Source organism: Ceratocystis lukuohia, assembly GCF_044167205.1.
Source record: "Ceratocystis lukuohia strain C4212 chromosome Unknown Supercontig2_pilon, whole genome shotgun sequence".
Classification (NCBI taxonomy): domain Eukaryota; kingdom Fungi; phylum Ascomycota; class Sordariomycetes; order Microascales; family Ceratocystidaceae; genus Ceratocystis; species Ceratocystis lukuohia.
The window spans coordinates 3760727-3780855 of record NW_027263521.1 but is presented as its reverse complement, the minus strand read 5'-3'; the positions used below and the strand labels follow the sequence as shown (position 1 = coordinate 3780855).

General features: G+C 49.7%; 6 protein-coding genes across 6 annotated transcripts; 3 read left to right on the top strand and 3 right to left on the bottom strand.

The window, feature by feature from the left end:
- Positions 1 to 43: 43 nt before the first annotated feature.
- Positions 44 to 3087, top strand: HOO65_020928 (Chromosome transmission fidelity protein 18; the record flags this gene model as incomplete). The annotated part of the gene is made up of 2 exons (XM_071006398.1): positions 44 to 2616; positions 2679 to 3087. 2 exons carry the CDS (start codon positions 44 to 46, stop codon positions 3085 to 3087), a joined length of 2982 nt encoding a protein of 993 aa, XP_070861566.1.
- Positions 3088 to 3320: 233 nt separating this feature from the next.
- HOO65_020927 (Sporulation-specific protein spo7) lies at positions 3321 to 4706 on the bottom strand (the record flags this gene model as incomplete). The annotated part of the gene is made up of 1 exon (XM_071000191.1): positions 3321 to 4706. One exon carries the CDS (start codon positions 4704 to 4706, stop codon positions 3321 to 3323), a length of 1386 nt encoding a protein of 461 aa, XP_070861565.1.
- Positions 4707 to 5829: 1123 nt separating this feature from the next.
- Positions 5830 to 6768, top strand: HOO65_020926 (Signal recognition particle receptor subunit beta; the record flags this gene model as incomplete). Its single annotated transcript, XM_071000190.1, has 1 exon — positions 5830 to 6768. The coding sequence occupies one exon, from the start codon at positions 5830 to 5832 to the stop codon at positions 6766 to 6768; it is 939 nt and encodes a 312-aa protein (XP_070861564.1).
- A 1029-nt stretch (positions 6769 to 7797) lies between these two features.
- Positions 7798 to 9507, top strand: HOO65_020925 (putative cardiolipin-specific deacylase, mitochondrial; the record flags this gene model as incomplete). The annotated part of the gene is made up of 3 exons (XM_071006667.1): positions 7798 to 8037; positions 8126 to 8461; positions 8533 to 9507. The coding sequence occupies 3 exons, from the start codon at positions 7798 to 7800 to the stop codon at positions 9505 to 9507; spliced, it is 1551 nt and encodes a 516-aa protein (XP_070861563.1).
- A 952-nt stretch (positions 9508 to 10459) lies between these two features.
- HOO65_020924 (Glycosylphosphatidylinositol anchor biosynthesis protein 11) lies at positions 10460 to 11300 on the bottom strand (the record flags this gene model as incomplete). The annotated part of the gene is made up of 2 exons (XM_071007001.1): positions 10460 to 10882; positions 10965 to 11300. The coding sequence occupies 2 exons, from the start codon at positions 11298 to 11300 to the stop codon at positions 10460 to 10462; spliced, it is 759 nt and encodes a 252-aa protein (XP_070861562.1).
- Positions 11301 to 11837: 537 nt separating this feature from the next.
- HOO65_020923 (kelch repeat protein) lies at positions 11838 to 14185 on the bottom strand (the record flags this gene model as incomplete). The annotated part of the gene is made up of 2 exons (XM_071006503.1): positions 11838 to 13472; positions 13529 to 14185. The coding sequence occupies 2 exons, from the start codon at positions 14183 to 14185 to the stop codon at positions 11838 to 11840; spliced, it is 2292 nt and encodes a 763-aa protein (XP_070861561.1).
- Between the last annotated feature and the right edge of the window lie 5944 nt (positions 14186 to 20129).

Genomic DNA, 20129 nt, shown 5'->3' with positions numbered 1-20129 from the left:
CTGCTGTCATAGCAATTGTCCTGCTTTTTTCTCATTCCTCACAATGAGAGACTCGTCGCCTGTCGTATATCCAAGCAGCCCTCCATCTCCCGGACGCCCGAAGAGAGGACGCGACGATGATGCATTTAGACCGGCCGATATCCCGGAGAGCGGAGCTCGCAAAAAAAAAAGCGGACATACTACGAGCGGCTTCGTCATTGACGACGGATCCGGCTCAGACTCCGACACTGAAATGATCTTAGGACCACAACCAAAGAAGCGCATGCTCAACGCTCCATCAGCCACGATAGCGACCTCCCGGATCCCTGCCCTCGATCTATCTACATCCCAAGATAACGCCTCATCCGTGCGACTTCCTTTCGAGGATCTCCAGAACATCGACACTCAGGAAATGGAAGCAAATATCGACACCCAAAAGTCGTACATGTTTACTGACGACGGACCCGTCACTTTGCCCATATTTGAAGCATCTTTGTTCCAAGACACCGGGAAACTATATGACATTCAATTTTGCAATGGCCGCAAAGGCGTCATACGTCAGCGGCTACGGTCTGCCCCTGTTCCATATGAAGAGTTGGTAGCAGCCCGATCCAAGACAAAGGAGGGGCGGGCAGTACGTAGTCACTATGGAATTAACGTCCATGAGCTTATTCGAAACGCGCAAGCCGAGATAAAAGCGCAAAGGATTATAACAGAGCAAGAAAAGCAAAAAGAAGCTGAACTACAGGTCCATAGCATGGACAGCATACTAGTAGAGTCTGTTGAAGCAGATAACCCAGCTAGCTCCAAGCGACCCAAGAAACACACTCTTTGGTCAGAAAAATACCGCGCACGCAAATTCCTAGATTTGTGTGGAGATGACACAACGAACCGACACGTTCTCCGGTGGCTTAAAGGCTGGGATCCGATTGTGTTCCCCGGATCAGTCAAGCCCAAATCAAAACGAATAGATCAGCAGCAAGAAGAGGAAGAAAAGCCGCTGCGGAAGATTCTGATGCTTACTGGACCTCCTGGATTGGGGAAAACAACACTAGCTCATGTTTGTGCAAAGCAAGCGGGCTATGACGTGCTGGAAATCAATGCCTCGGACGACCGAGGTAAAGACGTTGTTAAAGGCCGCATTCGGACGAGTCTGGGCACCGAAACGGTAAAGACGGTTTCTAACACTCGATCTGGAGATGGACGACCAAATGTTGCTAGGCCTCTATGTGTGGTTGTTGATGAGGTCGACGGAGTGACCACCGGCTCTGGCGCGTCAGGAGATGGTGGCTTTATCCGGGCGCTCATGGATCTAATGCTCCTCGACCAAAAGAACTCCAAGCCGCAGCACTCCTTAAACTCAAACAATAGTAAAAAGAAGACAGAAAAGTTCCGCCAGATGAGGCCACTTGTGCTCATCTGCAACGATGTCTACCATCCATCTCTCCGACCCTTGCGTCAGTCCAACATGGCCGAGATTATCCATGTTGGCAAGCCCACTGTTGAACACGTGGTTAACCGACTACAATTCATTTTCCAAAAAGAGGGCATATCATGCGAACGTGACGCAGCTCGGAAGTTGTGCGAAGCTGCCTGGGGCATGGCTAGTGGCATTGAGGCCAGACGCGGTGTTGAAAGTGCTATCGAGGGCGATCTACGCGGTGTCATGGTAATCAGCCAGTGGGTTGGCTCACGCTTCATGGCCCAGGCTCTTGGCTCCAGAAACAAAGTCCTCTCGCGTACATGGCTTGAGCGGAATGTTCTTGAGGAGCTTTCTAAAGGTGTAGGTGGTGGACGAGGTACTGGACGAGGCAGCGTGCGCGATGTTGTAACACGTGTGTTCCAAGAAGGGGCGGGCTTTCCCAAACCAGCTCTTGGCCAAACCCAATCTCGGCAAGACCTGCACGGCCAACCCACATCACAGCTTGGATTTGCCGAGTTCCATAAGAAGCACGGCATGGCTCAGTTACAACACATTATTGAAACTAGTGGTGATGTCGATCGCATCATGACCGATATTTTCACCGAGTATCCAAACCGCGAATACACTGATGACTGCTACCTAAGTAAGCCCAATGAGGCGTACGAGTGGATGCACTTCTTCGACACATGCTCATCACGCTTGTTTGGCGAGCAAGATTGGGAACTTATTCCGTATCTAAGCCAGCCTGTGCTTGCTTGTCACTCATTATTTTCAGCTCCTATTCGCCAGGCATCCAACAACTACGGCCGGCGGAATGACCGCGAAAATGGCGATACTGAAAGCGCCATACCCGCAGCTTTTAGCGGCCCCCGTGCTGCTTTCTTAGCTCACGAAGCCGAGAAGCAGAACCGTTCGATTCTTCAAGCTGTTCAGGCAGAACTGCCCCCAGTGCTGATGCGCGCGTTCCGTAGCTCTGAAGATGTAGCCACGGAGTTCCTGCCTTATCTCATGCGGCTAATAGCTCCGGACGTTCATCCGGTGGTTATACATGGCGGTGGAGATCAGAGAACGATGGCCAGTGTACGCAAAGAAAGCGAGAAGATTATGGTCAGTAGAGCAGCTGAGGTCATGGCCGATGTCGGCCTCAGGCTGCAAAAGGGAAAAATCGAGAACGACATGGTGAGAGCATCGCAATGGGTCTATCGACTCGAACCGTAAGTTTCTATTTATCCTACCATTTATCTCACGCATCACATGTGCTAACCCTTGTCTATAGCGATCTTGACGAGCTTGCAGTCTACAAAACATTGACAGACAAGTCTGCCACCTTCCTAGCCCCGACGCGTTATGCTGTCCGTCAAGTCCTTGATCAAGAACTCAATAAAGTACTACGTGCCCGCGAGACAGCAGCTCGCCAGGCCCGCTTCCAAAATGGCGGTAGTGAGGAATATGCCTTTGACGAAATGGAGGTGCGGACTAGCGCAGGCAGGACTGGCACGCTTCCAGACAACACCAAAGTCAAGCGAGATTTCTTTGGCCGTGTCATTGCTGAGCGGCCCAAAGCGGAGGGTCAAGCCAGGGAGAAGAAAGAAAATACAGTGGATGTTTGGGTGCGGTACCATGAAGGCCTAAATAACGCCGTGCGCAAACCAGTTTCGATAGCAGACTTCTTGAAAGGTTTATAGACCAGAAGCAGAGAAGTCGTTTCATGCATGTATGTACACACTAGAATTATAAAGACATTTATTTCGCCATGTTAGACTTACTATGTCTCGCATGCAACAACGCCCTTTTCCTTATTCACGATAGACACGATTTGGCGACAAGCGCTGGAGTTAGCTAAGAAGAGTACTCACTTCTTTGTAAATTAACACTACAGAGATGAACAAGCAACACATACGACACTCCTTCACCCCTACTACCCCTTTGTAATTGCTGGTCTCCTTTTCGCAGGTTTTGTCTTTTCGCTGCTATTCATCTCATCCTTAGAATCACAGTCGCTAACAAGCACACTCTCTCGTGCTAGAGGCGATGGTGTCTCTGGAGACGCTGGTTTCTTTCGACTTGTCGCGCCCAACACACCGCCCGCATTTGTTGTGCTGGACACAGAAAGCCTCTTGCCACGCCGCATCTCTAGTGATACGCTACCCCGCCGGGCTCGGTCAAGCAAAGCTCCGTCCATAGGAGCTGGCGAGACCGAGTCTCGTGTGGGCGTTAGGCTTCGCGTGGAGCTGACACTACCCCGGCGAATACTACGGCTACGGTGGTGTTGTGCACCTTTAGCGCTATGTGAAAGAGCCCCATTAGCATCCCCATTAGAGTATAAGTGAGCAGCACGTAAGCTAGCGATTCGGGCAAAATGACGCTCAGTCTGCGCGTGGTGCCACGGGAGCCACCAGAAGATGCCCCAGCGGTTTTTAGCATACTGGCGGTTGCGGGCACGCAACTTGGCACGAATAAGGGCACGGCGCTCGTTTTCCTTGTCCCAGTATTCAGAGCGATATATTTCCCAGTTCTCGCGGAAGCTAGGTGAAAAAGGCTTTGCGTGGAGAAGCAGCTTGACAAAGTCACCAGCTGGCGCTAAATCCTCCTCGTGGCCATTCTCGTCGTTGCACATTGCTGACAAGCCAGGAACGCCCATGTTATGGACAGTATAATGGACATCAGTCATAGACAGTTCGCGATCAACCTCACGCAGTATCGCAGCATCAACAAAGCGGTATGATGAGCTAGCAGTATGTGAAAACAGGCCGTAGGTCAAAAAAAATCCGATAGTCGACGCCATCTCAGCCCACCATGGCCGTTTGATAATGACGAGCTTGCAGTTGAAGCCTCGTAGGCCACGGTTGGAGACATTGAACCAACGCCGCGGCCAGCGAATGCCCCGGTCCCAGATACCGGTAGCCCACACTAGAATGGATGTGATGACGCCCCCCATAAAACACACCTTTTCGCCAGCTTCGACACCCCAATAGACAGAGCCCCCGACGCCAATCCCATCTTCGCGCGGAGCAAAGAACAAGGCATAGCCAAATCCCACGATCCAGGCTGACAGCAGCAGCAGGAAAAAGGTGTGATGGCGCCGCCGGGCTCGCAGTTCGAGATATTGAGCACGCAAAGAAGCTTCAAGAACAAGGAGGTTGAGATATATCATAGGCGGGGAGCTCGGTGTGGTGCTTAGTGGATCCCATGGTTTCGTAGGGGGCCCGGGAGATGTCTTGATAAAGGTTGTGCCGCTGACAGACTTGACATCGATCTGGGTCTGAAGGGCGCCCTTGACAATACTGTCAAAGTCATCGGCCATTGCTGGAGGAAGCAGGGCAGAGCCTAAAGGCCAAGGAGAGAGAGGAGCTAGAACAAGTGCAAAGAGGAGGCCAGGGACGAAGGAGACTCTGGTTATGGGTCGGTATATCGATCCGCATTCGGAGTGATTGCTGGGTGGATGGTGCGTGCGCGAGTGTATGGATGGGTGGGATAACTAGTTTTATTAGAGATGGGAAATGCCAAAAGGCGGCTCGACTCGGCTCAGCAATGCATCCACCATACAAGAAGAAGCCTTGAACAATGCTTGATTTACGCTTATCGTGTGAACGCGAGGAAGCTCTACACACCAGCGCTTTCTTTTTATCCCTGTGCTTGTTTTGCCACAGGCAGTATTCGCCGTAAAGATCTGGGAGTTCGACGTTCGTGACCAAACTTTTCCACTATTCGCAATATAGGTTCTGTAATGTCGCTATCCTTTGTTCTGGGAATGGCCGCACAAGCTCTCTTCATAAGGGGAGGGGGGGTGAGGAACACGACAGACGCTATTCCAAAAGCCAAATGCAGGCGGCTGTGCGGATTATGGAGGAGTTAACGATGCTAGCTGCAATGGAGGCAGCTTTATATATGATATCAAAGTTCGTCGTCGGCACACTGTCAGGTCAACTGTGAAAGCCTTCTTTGGGGGGGGGGGTGCCGTTTGCTAGTGTTTCTCGCTGCTTTTTTGCCTGTTTATTCCTACCAACCAAAACGTCATTGGGCCCTTCTGGCTCAAGTTGTTTTTTCTGTATACAGACTTTCTACCTTTCCGACGCCACATATAACGCCACGTCTTCTTTCTTTTCGCGTTCCTTGTTCCCATAGCTTGCGCCACACAATCAAGGTTGGTGACAGCTAAGGTTATTCAACTAGGCCTGTCTCCTTTGCCTTCCCTAAACTGGGCCGACTCTCTGACAGCAGGCCATTTCTGGAGTCTTTATTTAACAACATCTGCTCATCTTCGCCTGATGCTGCAGGGGTCGGCTGCTCTTCTTCACCAATCCTATTGCGCTGTCCTTTCTTTTTAAAGGCTGAGCCTCCCAACACAGACCAACAACTCCAGCTGGCTTTTTTTTCGACAGCCTTTTGCTACACCCAACGTTCTCTCCAGAGCCACAGACCGCGCAATGGAAGCTCTACAACACATCCAGGAGGGAATCGAAGCTCTCAAAGAGTACAGCCGTGAGGCCATCACGTGGTCTTTGACTCCCTCGTATGAGCTGTTTGTGGTTGCATCATTCATTGTGATTCTCATTCCTCTAGTTCTGCACTACATTGTTGTCAAGGCCACGCCATACACTACTCTCCCCTCCATTGTGTTAGCGGGTCCCTGCAATGCTGGCAAGACGGCTCTCCTAACACTATTTGAAAACAACAAGGCAGCTGCCGAGACACACACCTCCCTGCTTTCCACCTCCGTCGAGTTCACTGCTTCGACCAAGGCCTCAGCCCGCGATGACCATCTGCAGAAAAATGATGTCTCGGGCCAGCATACCAAGTTCCTGATCGTTGACACCCCTGGACACCCCAAACTGCGTGCCATTGCCGGCGACCAGATGACGTCGCTTAACCCCAAGAAGGCGGCTGATGCTGACAGCGTTGTCAAGGGCATCGTGTTCATGGTTGATGCCTCTGCTCTCAGCGAGCCTGAAATTCTTGGCCCTACTGCCGAGTACCTGTATGAGATTCTTATGCTGCTGCAGCGCCGGGCCGCGTCATCCAAATCGTCGCGGCCGCCGCCGGCCGTTCCTGTTCTCATTGCCGCTAACAAGATGGACCTGTTCACCGCCTCCCCCGCCGCCATGGTCAAGGCCCAGCTGGAGATGGAGTTGTCCCGCATCCGCTCTTCAAGAAGCAAGGGCCTGCTGGATTCGGGCGCCGATTCTATGGATGTCAATGCCGATGATCAAGACTCCTGGCTCGGCGCATACGGCACTAGCAATGAGAAGTTTACGTTTAGTCAGATGCTGGAGTTTGACATTGATATCGATGTTATTGGTGGTAATGTTGTGGGCGACGGCCCTGGTGTCAACAAGTGGTGGTCATGGATGGTTGAGCGTATCTAGATTCCTTTTTTTGGCTTTTCATTTCCTTGCTTTTGTATTTTTAATTCATCTAGAGATTCATTTATCATAATATTCAACAACATGTTCGTGTCTGTAACAACTAGCAGAGGCTAGCTCAATCCTGCTAGGGTTTGCAAATCGTCCACTATGACATCTGTCTCTTGTTTCTCCCATGACTCCGACATTCTAAGCCCCGATGCGAGAAACAGCGCTCCCGGGTTCTCATTGTTAACAACACCAAATCTAACCCAGTCAAACGAACCCGTGATCACCAACGTTGTGTGCAGCCTCATCTGATTGGCCCGTCAACTTGATCGCGTGAACATGGCTGCCAAAAAATCCTTGCCAAACTTAGTGGACAGGACCAAGTCAATAAAAACCGAATTGTTGAGGCTAAAAGCTAAAGTTAGTTGCCCATCCATCCCCAGCAAAAAAAACATGGCCAGAGTCAGGGCGAAAAAGTTTTGGGGAAAAAAAGCCCAGGCCAGTGGTTTAGTGGCAGAATCAGGCTGCCTCAGGGGGCCGTCTCCAATGCGCTACCTGCGCACTGTCATTCTCCTTGTATTATAAGTCTTAATACAGTACAAGAACCTCTGTATTTATTCCCCTCCCTCCTCACAGCGTCCTAGTAGCATATTTCTCTTCTTTTTTGACATCATCATTTCCATATCCTGTACGTCTTGTTTCTGAGCCCTACTGTCTACAAACTAAAGCCTCCGGTTACTTACACGAAACACTCTTTCAGCCTCCAGTGTAAGGTTCTTTGTAGAGGAGCTAGTCTTGACCTAAGCCTCGATCGCTCATCCGTAGCAATCTGCTAAATCGGGGGGTTTCACTTTCATATTAATAATCAGTCCATTTGTCGCAAGCGCATTACCCGCTCTATTCGCATTCAATCGCAGCCTGGAGATCCCCTACGTCCGTCACCTAGCGGCTGGCTGTTCGGAATCCCCCCAAACCCGACTTATCCCACATACACGTATATAAAAAGACCTTGTTCTTCTCTCTGCCATCATCTGTACTGTCGGGATGCTCAAGACACAGGCTGCTAGCACCATCGTTATCCGCCGTCCGCGTCTATATTTTTCTGCGCCCCACGCCGCAAACTCCCGCAATACGTCGTCGGCATACGCCTCATCCCCATCTGAATCAGAAGACCCCGAACATATCCTCATGGCCGACCAAGAATCTGACTCGAATTCCAAGCAGCCGCGCATGTCGTTGGCGCAGCTTTTCCCCCAAAGTTTTGGCGAGTCCGCTAAACAATGGGTGAGTTCCCCCACGACCCCTCCGCTTCTTGTCTAACTAAACTTACAAGACGGCCTGCTGACTCGTGAGACCTATTGCTTTCTTACAGTGGGCTTGTACCAACCCCAAGCTTGCCGAGCGCAGGCTGCTCGACATGGTTCCCTATTTAAAAGAAGCGACCGCCGATAACTTGACGGCCCCGCCTAACAGTGACGATCCCTTCGGCTTCCGTGTGTGGCGGTCTGAGATGGTGGAGCTGTCCGGCAAGAACCGCGCTCTGAATGAATACTCTGTGGAGCGTGTTGGTGAGAAGGTTGACGAAAACCTGGTCATGCTTCATGGCTACGGTGCTGGCCTTGGCTTCTTCTACCGCAACTATGAGCCCCTGACACGTGCTCCAGGCTGGAAGCTGTATGCCCTTGATATGCTAGGCATGGGCAACTCTGTACGTTTCCCATCACCTCTGATAACGCAAACACCTCCCCCCGCTAACAACCCGGATTCCAATTCGAATAGACCCGCCCGTCCTTTTCTGTCAAAGCCAAGACACGCGAGGCCCAAATTACCGAGGCCGAGAATTGGTTTATTGACTCTCTTGAGGAATGGCGCACTAAGCGCAAGCTCGATAATTTTACACTATGCGCCCACTCTCTAGGCGGATATCTAGGAGTAGCCTATGCTCTGAAATACCCCGGTCGCATCAAGAAGCTTATCTTGGCTTCTCCCGTTGGAGTTCCTGCAGACCCCCATGCCATCAGTGCTGAAATGCCTGAACCCGAGGAGTCTGCCATGCAAAATGAGTTTACTCGTGATCAGGAAAGCATTGTCCACGGGAAAAACGCCACCGGCCCTGCGGATGCCCCTAAACGCCGTGTACCAGGCTGGTTAAGCTATCTCTGGGACGCCAATGTATCGCCCTTTAGCATAGTCCGTCTCACCGGCCCCCTAGGCCCCCGTATTGTGTCTGGATGGTCTTCTCGCCGCTTCAATCACCTCCCTCAGAACCACGCAAGCCTTCTTCACGATTATGCATTTTCCATTTTCCGCCAGTCTGGCAGCGGCGAATATGCAATGCCATATCTCCTTGCCCCTGGTGCATTTGCCCGCAGCCCGCTCATTAGTCGCATCGACGGCGTTGGTCGGCAGGTCCTCCCCGCACCTATGGGGTCTTCTGCCGCCGGCGTGCCTTTGCGCGAAACTGGAATCCCCATCGTCATGATGTATGGTGATGGCGACTGGATGGACGCTGCCGGCGGCTTTGCTGCGGAGCAAAAACTCCTCAAGGCTCGCGAGAAAGCGCTTCTGACAGGCACTGACTACGAAAAGAAGAACGAAAATGGCGCCGCAAAGGTTGTTATTATACAGGATGCAGGACATCATCTCTTCATCGATAACCCTGAAGAATTCAACAAGCACATGCGGGCCGAAATGGACGAAACCCGAGCTGAAGGACTGCGGAAGAAAGCCACGGCTAGCCAGAGCGAAGCATGATCCTAGCCTTTCGGCTTTGGCGTTCTTTTTGCTTCATTTTTTTTCTCTTTCTTTCGCATGCTCCTCCCTGGCCATATCCAGCATGGCACATTCTCTGGTTCAGAATGTGAGAGTTAACATGTTGATACTTGCATTTCTTTTTTTTCTTTTGGCCTTCACGCTACTTACTTCCCACACACGCACACACACACTTTTCTCTTATTTTATTTGCCTCCATTTCTAGCGTTTCATGTCGCTTCAGCGCATAGGCAGATTTCCTTATGTCCACAGGCTTCTGGTGGTTGATATAGACTTTAACTATTATAATGCATTAACACGATTTGATATGACTTAATATTTATATGGGATGGTATCGGCTCATGCTCGGGTAATCTCAAGAGGGCTGCTATATCATCACTGTTCTGTGGATCACCTGTAAAATAGTATTTAACGACAAACTCTGACCTCTTCTCCACTTGAATCTTTTGTTCTTTCCATCCATTGCACGAATATCCCTCTATTTTCAAGAGATGTCTTCTGGCATTATCTGGGATCATTGGCCTTGGCTTCTATCTTGTTTGATAAAGCAGGGCTGAAGATTCTGAGTACGTTTCTGTTGTTTCGTGATGACTTTCCTACTATTCGCTATCCTAGCTGATGTCATATCACTAGCTGAGCGCTATTCACACTGAAAATTCTGAAAGCAACGCATAGAAACATATTTTAACGCCATCTCAGCCCCTCTGGCGTTGGGCATCTCGCTCCCCTGTGACACTGCTAGAAACCTCTTAATGACTTTGTTTGGCAACCCTAGGTCTCACCTGTTTCGTAGTGCTAGCAGTCGGCTGGTGTTCTTGCTCTAGATGCAGCATTTATTGTCGTGTTAATCTCGTAGATTTAGCATAGCTTGTGTAAAATCCTTTTTTTAGGACATGAGTCTACTGTCCGTAGTCTTGAATGCTCTTTCAGACTCCTACTCCTCCTTGAGTGGCACGTCTAGCTCTACCACCCTCCGTCCAAACATGAGGGTACCTCCCAAGAGACGGCCCAGAGCGGCGCCCATATAGATGCCGCAGACAATAGTCACAGGCCACTTTTGCCACTCGCGGTCCCAATCCAGAGGAATAGGCACTGCTCCTAGCCACGCGCCCAGCAGGCCGCCGCATAGTGCGCCGTATGGCTCATCAATGGGCTGGCCCAGACTGCCAATGGCAAGCCACGTTGATGACTCGACGCCATGTGCATAGAAGAGCGGGAACATGCACACAAGGCTAAAGTGCGCGGCACACAGGAATGTAGGCTTAACGAGATTAAGAAACGGACCGCCGAAAAGTACGAGGACGAGGTGGGCAAAGGGTGTGATGAGACCGCTGAGGATCAAAGAAAGAATCGCAGTCTTGTATAGAGACAAACATAGTTGTTAGTGGTTTTCCTAGTCGAAACAGGCTGAAACAAAAGCAAGTGATGGTAATACTTACAAACACAGATCTCTGAATGCTACTTCTCCGCTCCATCTTCTTCTTTGTTGCCGCCCCAATTTTGTACTTGGTTCCGACCTCTGGCACACACGCCAACACGTAGACCACCTGTGCGACTGCAACCACAGCGAGAATCTCCTGTAGTCCTTCTACTGGGTCTGCAATCACGTTGCTGAAGTTATAGATGAAGAATGCCGCCACAAGCATAGGTTGCCCCAATCGTATACTAAGTGCTATCGGGTCGGTGTGCAACTTTACAGAAGCAAGAGGCGGCGGCGGTGGAGTTTCGGGTTCGTTGGATGCCACGGGGGCGGAGCGGGCAGGCTTGGTGACCATATTGGATTAGATTGCCTAGTTGTGGTGTTCTCTTCGGAAAACGGAACGTGGAGTGGCGATGTCTAGTGTTCTTTTAAACACGGTGACAAACTAGGTTATCAATGTCTGTCAGGCGAATCAGCCTTCATTTAGTAATGAAACAGGAAAGGAGCGTGACTACAAAAAAAAGACAGGTTTTGCTCATAAGCACGAGAGAAACAGGTGCCTGTCGCGGGTCATCATAGCTTGACGAAGCTTTTTTACTTAACTACTACCATCAAGATACAGCCAACTAACCCTAACTTAGAATGTGCTTATTAAGCAGGACAGCCCGCCTGGCACCAGGCTAAGCCGAATGGATAGAAATGTGAAAGAATTCCGAGAAGAAATAAGATTTAGATACAATTATTAAATATTACACAACGATGCGACTAAAACTAGAAAATATACTGAAAATATCATGCAGTCATGAAAACGCCAATACAATATCAAGCGCTACAAATCAACATGCCAACTTCCCTCGCGCCTAGCGGCACACTATCTTGGCCTTCTCTTCCGCTACTCATTTCCTTCCGTCTTCTTCTCTTCGCTGAATGACTTCTTCGGAGGCTCTATCTCGCCCAAATCATCCCGGCTCTCGTGGAAGACGCTTCGTCTGGCACTAGATGTGTATGGGGTCTTTGCGACAGCAACATTCTCCTCAGAAAAGTCTTTTGCCGCGGCTTCGGATGACTCAGGAAGTGTCTTTTCTTTCTCTGGCTGCTCTTCAATTACTGGTTCTTTGAAGGCCGCTTTTAATGGGGATATAATCGGCGTTTCTGGCAAATCTCCAGTACTGCTCACGTCACTTATGTGACGCAAATGCCTTGCTTCACGGTCGCTGATATTAGACACGTCAGACACAGTACGGGGAACTGCAGCCGGGTGCAATGGGGCAGCCATGTCTGGGATTGTAGGGGATTGCGGCGGGCTTGGCGTCTGTGGGGGCATTGCTGAATTCCTGGCTGAGGATATTTCAGACTGACTGATGAAACTATTGCGGTCATTTTCAGATAGCCCCGTGGGCGACATGGACAAAGGACTTCGCGGGATATTGGCAGTCTTGGGGAATTTGCGCTCAGTTGTCTTTACTGGAGTCATGCCTGTTTCGCCAAGCTCAGGCCGTGAGGTATCTTCCAGCTCCGAAAGAACCGACGCATCCATTTCGTGGTGAAACACAGGCACCACAACAGGTACAGACATGGCACTTACGGGCGACAAAGACCCTTCAGGAAGTATGCCTGATACCTCAGTTGTCTCCGTCATGGCTTTAGCCGCGGTGGTCGTAGTGGTTAGTGGCGGGGTGCCCAGAATCCAGGCCCAAATGCGGTTACTCGTGTACGTAGCCGAAGTGCCAGTTTCACTTATTTGGGCTAGTCTTCGGCGGCGCCACCAGATGAAAAGACCAAGCATGAAACTAAGGGCAAGTACAGAGCAGACAACGATAGCAGCAATTGCTCCATTAGAGATGTCGCTAGAAGACCCCGAGCCTATGCTTGTGGGTTCGGGTTCGCCTGTTCCTACAGCCGCACTATACGGGTAATAGTTGGTGATTTTAGAAGTAGGGTAAGCCGTATCAAACAGCTTCTCAAGTTCATCATCACTCCATCCCGAAGCTGGCGCAGTTCGGGTTGCTCCTCCAAATGCATTTCCTCCAATAACATTCGAAACCTCATCGGGAATTGTGTAGTTGGTTTGCTTAGCAGGGTCATAAGCATCCACCCACTCAAGACTCGACATATTGAACAGCTGGATTATATTGCCCTCAAGGCAACTTTTCTCGTTAGCTTCCGATGTTGACGATGTAGTGCCAGGCTTGCCTCCAATGATCATTAGCTGCCCTGGATAGGGCTGGAAGCACTGGTGGCCTACACGTCCGTGAATATTGTTCCCGCTGTAGATTTTGGTCCAGGTGAAGCTAGGCAAGCTCAAGACCCATACATCGTCGCTGTACTGCGAAGTCTTAGAAAGGGCGGTGTAACCGCCATAGTAATAAATATTATAGCTGGATCCATCGCTGGCTGCTCCCATGACAGCACACCCATACGCTAGAGTGGGAGGTGTGTCTATCAAGGTAGAGTTTTGCCTATACCACTTTTTAGAGCCGATATCATAGATATCAATGGTTTCGTGGAAGCCCCTGCCCTCCGAAGTCTGTATTTTGTCAGCGTCAACGTGCAACAAATGGCAAGATACAAGGATATGCTTACACTTAGATCAGGTTCTAGAGATTCTCCGAGCGGGTTGGTGAATTCTGGGTACGTCACACCACCAACAGCAACCATGATCCCATTTTCCCCAACTGGAACAAAGACAAACTCACCAGCGGCCCGCCCCTTAATGTCGTCGGGGAGAGATGAGTTGGTCCACTTGTGCGTGAGCTGGTTCGACTCGTCAGTCTCCAGGGTAATAAGGAAATCGGCCGGAATATTCCAGCTTGTTGCTGACGAGTTAGTAACCAGCCGGTCAATAGGGCCAGCACTCGACCGGAGGCCCGAGAAGTAAAATGCCTTCCATTCAGAGTTGACGGTAGCACCGGCACCATGTGTCACATAACGGTTGGTTCCTGAGTCTGTATTATAGGAGTTGAGGTTGGCGGTAAAGTCCCTTTCAGCGCCATACTCAAACTTCTGATAGCCAAGAATTTCGTCTTCTCCAGGCAAGGGATAGGCAGATGTTCTTCTAGCCAGCCCCCCATATAGAAAGAATTCGGCGTTGTTACCGAGGAGTGCACCACTATAATAGTTTGGAGCGCCATCAGCGGCTGCATTTCCAGAGCCTCCTCGAGCCTTGGAAAAAGTATCAAGAATATCGCTGATGTTGGCAGTTGTAAAGTTGACGGAAGTATTTAGAGACAGTGTAAACATATTCCCCAGATCGTTTGCTAAGATATAGAAACGAGGCGCTATTAGATGGCTTTGGCAACTTGGAAATATCTTGGAGGGGGACTTCGCAGGGCTTACCAGGTGTGATTACCTCTGTACTGCTATCGTTCATGCCAATCAACCAACGCATATCGCCTCCATCGAGATAGATGGTGTCACGAAGTATGATTCCTAGAAATAAGTTAGAAACGACAAGGTAGCCCTGCAAGCTTCAGAGTCAAAGACCAACCTCGGGGACTATCCCATCTACAAATAGTAGTGTTGATCTGACCTTCCACCCAGCCGTCCCACTGAGCTTTGGCCAAGTTGGCCAAGATCAGCCATAGCGATAACGCCTGTATTAAGGGTGTCATGTTGGAGGGTTTGCTGGTGACTAGAAACGTGGTTTTGCAGAGGTTAAAAAGCGGAATTTGGAGATCTTGTCTGTTGGGCGAAGAAGTGCGTTGACCACGGATCGCAAGCCGCGAAGACTGCTTTGTTAAAGGCACTCAGTATTATATCTAGCTCAGCGATCCGGCAAGTCTTCTTTCTAGTCGAGTTAGCTGTTCAAAGGATCCTAATATCGGCCTGGCCAGGACCAAGCAGGACAATACTTGTTACGAAGCGGGCGGCAGACAAGTGAAGCCACGGGACCTGCGTTATGGCTATAAAACAGGAAAAGAACGAGAGTGGTAGAGCTAGCTTGGACCCGTGAAAGGAAAAGGCTAACAATCAAAAAAGCAGACCAGCTAGTCGAAGACTAAAACAAAGTGCTGGCCGGCAAAAACTCAGCAGGCGGGCTATTTAGACTGGCAAGTAAAAGCTAGATGGTTTGGAACAACAAGAATGGACACACATGCTATGTCATAGCAAAAGGCCCGTACGCCCAGCCACGAGATGGAGAAAGAACGGGAAAGACATGGATAATTTCAAAGTGTGGGCGTGATCAAACACACAAGTACGTCAAGGATGCAGAGGGGGCAGAACTAAGAGAAACCAACAGATACGACTATATCAAGCCCGAATCGTCCCCGCTTATGTCTATCGGAGGAAAAGAGGGGTGAAATGCGACCGAGTAAAAGATGGTGCGAGAGCGAGAGAAGAGGAGTGCAGCTTGCTGTAGCCCATGACAACTGTGAGATCTGCAAATGTCAAGCGAGACCAGGGTCATTTACCCGCAATAGACACTGTATATGCACACTTGGTGTGTACACATGCACTGTATGGATGGTTGTACTCAGTACATATACATATTGTGCATCCATATGTGACTGCTGCGGTCATGAAAGACAGCAATTCAACTTGGCTCAGACACAGCCTGCAATGTGGAAAACCAAGAGTGGGCGGGGTGAGGGCTTGGCTTGGCTTGGCTTTGCAGTGCAGCGCAGCGCAGGATCAAGCAATCTATGAACAAGATATACTCTTTCTGCTGTCGCAACCACTGTTGCAGAGTGCTCCATACTGAAGAGATACAAGTAAAGATGTACTCTCCGTTCTTGAAGACACAGGAAATAGGCATTTTGTTCTTTGGAGGCAGCTTCCCGCTAAGCAGGGGAGGAAGATGTAAGAAGGAAGCAGTGCCATGGAAGCAGAAAAGACAGGTGAAAGGCAGGCAGGCCGAGGACGACATGCCTAGCCTAGCTTCACTCGCTGCTGAAAATTGAAACCCTTGTGCTAGTAAGGGTCATCTTGCCTTCGACTTGACTGTATGACGGCCCTAGTGTCTTCGGTGACACAGCAAACCGACTGAAACCTGTACCTGTAACCCGATCCAAAGGCAAAGGGAACATTCCCACGACGAATACGAATTGCTACTAGCACGTTGCGGGCACATGAGCCCGGAGTTTTGAAATAGTGGTCTACGAAGGCGACTGGGCCTGCTCACAACCTTGTGTTCGGTTGCATCCTCGTGTTGGTGAAAAACTGGATTGACCGGATGCTTGACTTACACGAGCCACCATAGGGTTAGGGTTGGTTGAATGAGCCACCTACAGCCCGTCACAAAGAGCCCGCAGACCTTTGAGCAAAACAGAACGCCGCAAACCGCAAAAATACTGCTCAAAAAAACGGATTATTTTTCTGGCCCTTACATCCTCGTTGAGACTCTTTATTAGTGGAGATGAGAATCAATCCTATTAAGACAAAGTACTATGCATACTCTGTGGATGTGTGATAAGCCATAAGCCAGCGCACACCTTAAGCCCCACGTTGCATTGTGTAGGACCTCCGATGGAGAATGGCTGCTCCAAAGGTTCAAAGGGTAGCCTGGCAGAGACAGTGCTTTTTTTTCTTTTCTCTTTTTTTCGAGTCTGCCAGAAATCGACTGGCCTGGCCTGGCCTGGCCTGGCCTAGCTTGGCTACTTGATATCTTTCTGGCTGCCTTTTTGGCAGAGACCAGTACGAAGAAGGACTTGGCTAAAAATAGCCCCAGTGTGCGTCTTTCTTGAGCAAAGCATAAGCACGATACTTGAGACTACACCAAGTGTCATAAAAGCTGACTTGGCTCGGACTGCGATAAGCACGACCGAGACAGAGACAGCATTGCAGCATGGCTGCAGGCTGTGCTGGACAGGGGTTATATATGATTGGCCACTAAAGGCCTCATGGAGGGTGCTGAGTTAGATACTGTACATAGTAACCCATGCCTTGACGCACCATAGCTAGCCACTGCACCGTAGCTGACCTGGGCGTGGAGGGGGCCATGTTTTGCAAAGGGATTGGGCGGAACGGGAGGGAAGGATGAGATGAGGTGGGTGCGGAAGCATGTTCCCCAAATCAGACTGATGGCAATGCTTAGCTCGAAAACAAATTTAGCAGCCCAGCAATTAATCTATATCCTTCCCTCAACGCTAATAAGCGAGGGTCCGAATATGGCTTGACGAGGAGTTGGTCGATAGAAACCACCTACCGCACCGCATAACGGGCTTTCGGAGCCTGATGGCAGTGGGGATAATAGCGTATATTATACAGCGAAAAATCGGAGCACGTCTTGACACAGTGCAGTGGAAGCATAGCGAAAACCTTGATTTAAGGTATACATGTACAATATGCAATGAAAAAAAAAAAGACCGGAAAGGCTACCAAATAGACGCAAAGCTCCGAAGCTCCATGACAAGGTATCATTATAGCTTGTAGTCTTGGCCTAGCGTCAGCCTTAACCGGCCCAGCCCTAGCAGGCTTGTAGCGGACACAAGAAGACGAAGCAAGCTAATTGCTAGGAACAAGGTAGCTGCTACCTTGATTTAACTCTTGCCTGGATGGTCCGGGTCTAGCTGAGCCTAAACAGGGATATCTCATCTCTATTGCGCCCTGCGGCTTTCCTGTCTCAGTGTTTCTAGCAATCGCAATCTCTGTGCATTTTATGGCTTGAGCTTGGGATTCGAGTTCTTGCAAGCATGGAAGGCCCGCCACTGAAGCCGCTAAAGCATAGGCGAACAACGGGGGCCGCCCGTGGCGGGGCTTTCGCGGCGATTCGGCGTCTTGCATGTCACGGGAGATGGCAGGCTTTGGATCTCTCCATCGATCATGCGCTGAGACGTACATGCGGAGAGGCCACTGGCGAAGTTGCCTTGGTTGTTAGATCCAGAGTAACGCATTGTGGAAGGCCGTAAGCATACGAGAGTCTATAAAAGTCGGGCGTACGCACATGCATAGTCGAGCCGTGTTAAAGACTCCTAGCACACCTACCTCAGCCCTCTTTACAGGGTATCACACGAGATATCTCACATCTATCGGGCCAACGGCGCCCCCCTTCGGAAGAAGTCAATGGTTTGCTCAGGATGCTCTCATGGCCAGTAAAGAGCATCGTTCGATTGGGCCTTTCTCTCAACTAGACCCATTTATAGGCGCCAATGCATTACAGGGTAGCACTGAGAATAACGCAGGTAAAGGAAATCACAGTATTTGAGTACTTGAGCAGCATTCGACATGCTACCTAAACCGCAGGATCAACTTTCTGCTCCCCACTGACGCCTGGCTGTTGTGTATGGAGAGGTCCGTGCTGATAGTAGATATGTTAGCTGCACCTTGAATGTATGACAGCCAACATTTCAGTCAGCCGAGCTGCAAGCTTGTAGTCAACCGGCGGCCAGCTCCTGCATGTAAAAAAGCCCGACTTGCGCTTGAACGGAAGATAAGTTGAGCCTAAAGCTTTGCGCTGAGAATGGGTCTTTATGTACTAAGCCGTTGTGCCTAGAGGAAAAGCTTTTAATCTACCCTCCATTAGCTGTCTTAGTGGGCTTACTAGATAGATGTCAGCATAAAAATACGAAGAACCATTTTGAGTAAAAAAAAACAATCTCACCATCCCGAACTTGTTAAAACGGGTCCAGACCAGATACAGTGCAGACCACTAGGCCTCTTTAGTCTAGCTACATTACACAAAGAGAACATCACGCAAGGGGGCTGACTGTATTTTTTTTCCCGCCTTTCTATCTGTCTGGTCATGTGCACTGCGCGTTCAAATCCCTTGTGCTTGTTTTCTTCTTTGTCTTGGCTTTCTATGACGAGACGAGATCGGTTACAAGGGCATTCGCTCTTTTTTGTTTGTTTGCCAAGTATCTTGGGAAATGTTGCAATGTCCTCGTTGTATTAAAGCTGGCTTCCTGTCTGTGATGCTCGGAGGTTATCCATCCCATTTTAACTGTGTGATGAGTGGCTACTAAACGACGCTGTGGACGTATAACACTCACCAGTATATTGCCAGAAGAGGATCTAGAGGTAGCATCATAGCCATGTCTTAGTCTACCACCTTCGAAGCTGAATCGCTCCTTACGTACGGCCTCACATTTACTTGGGATAATCTTTCTAGAAGGCATGTGCTACTTGAGTTGTTCAAAGCACACGTCGACCTACGCATAATGGCGAGGGCATCAACAGAACAGGCAATGATGAGTTGGACGTTGCACAACGCAAGCAGTGTTCTTTTTTTCTTACATTAGGCCTCAACTTCGTGTTTCAAGTCTGCCTTCTTCGAATAATGAGGCTTACTTTCCCATAAGTCAAAGTAAACTTGGACTGCCTTCAAGAATCGCCTGGCGAGATGAAAGCTCTAAGTTGCAAGTCGTGATTTTCCATCGCCATATTCCTGAGGAAATGGGGCTGAGAAAACAGAGCATGAGGGGGTTGGTGGAAACGACAAGGTTGGTGTGCGCCCAAGACATGTTATGCTTATGATGTATTGCCAGAAGACAAGGTCCCCGGGTCGAGCGATGTTGACTGGTTCATGTCACATACAGTAGCAAGTCCTACCCGACCTGACATTGGGTAAGTATGTAGCCCTTTCCACTCAGACGACTTCATGCCCATCGCATCACTTCCCCTGTAACCAGATATGTTAATTCTTATTTTATCATTTCGTCATCAACGTCACAACATGCATGGATCGGCTAGGCAAGATTCGCAAAGTTGCTGTTTTTTTTTTCGCTTTGCCCCATCTGGGTGCGGGCAAACAAGTGGAGTGAAAAGGACCATGGCTTGTGGAAGAGAACGTACGCCAGTATCAAGTGTCATGGATAGCAAGTGGTCATTTTTGACTGTCACATATTAGCCGGTGCTCCCTCGGCTTCTATTTCATCTCCCTCTGTCCCTCCTTCTTTCTTCCTTGACCAGCTTGTTTTCTTGTCTGTCCCTGTAGTAGACACCGAGAAACCTTCTGGGGTCTTTTGTCTCTTCTTTGACACTTTAAACTTGGACGTTGACTCTGGGTCTTGTGTCACTTCTCCTCTTTGGCAACTGCTGTCTTGTTTTGAGGTTCCTACCATACTCGCCTACTGTGAAGGCAATTTCCCTCAGGACCTGCACCCCTTCATCCAAAGGACTGGATTTTTTGTCGGGCCCTAACCCTCTGCCTTTCTCAGCACTTGAACAACTGCCTGATTTTGAATTTGACCTGAAAAGGAAGGCGCAAATAAGAGACTTTTGTTCCTGCCCTCTTTTCCCTTCCATC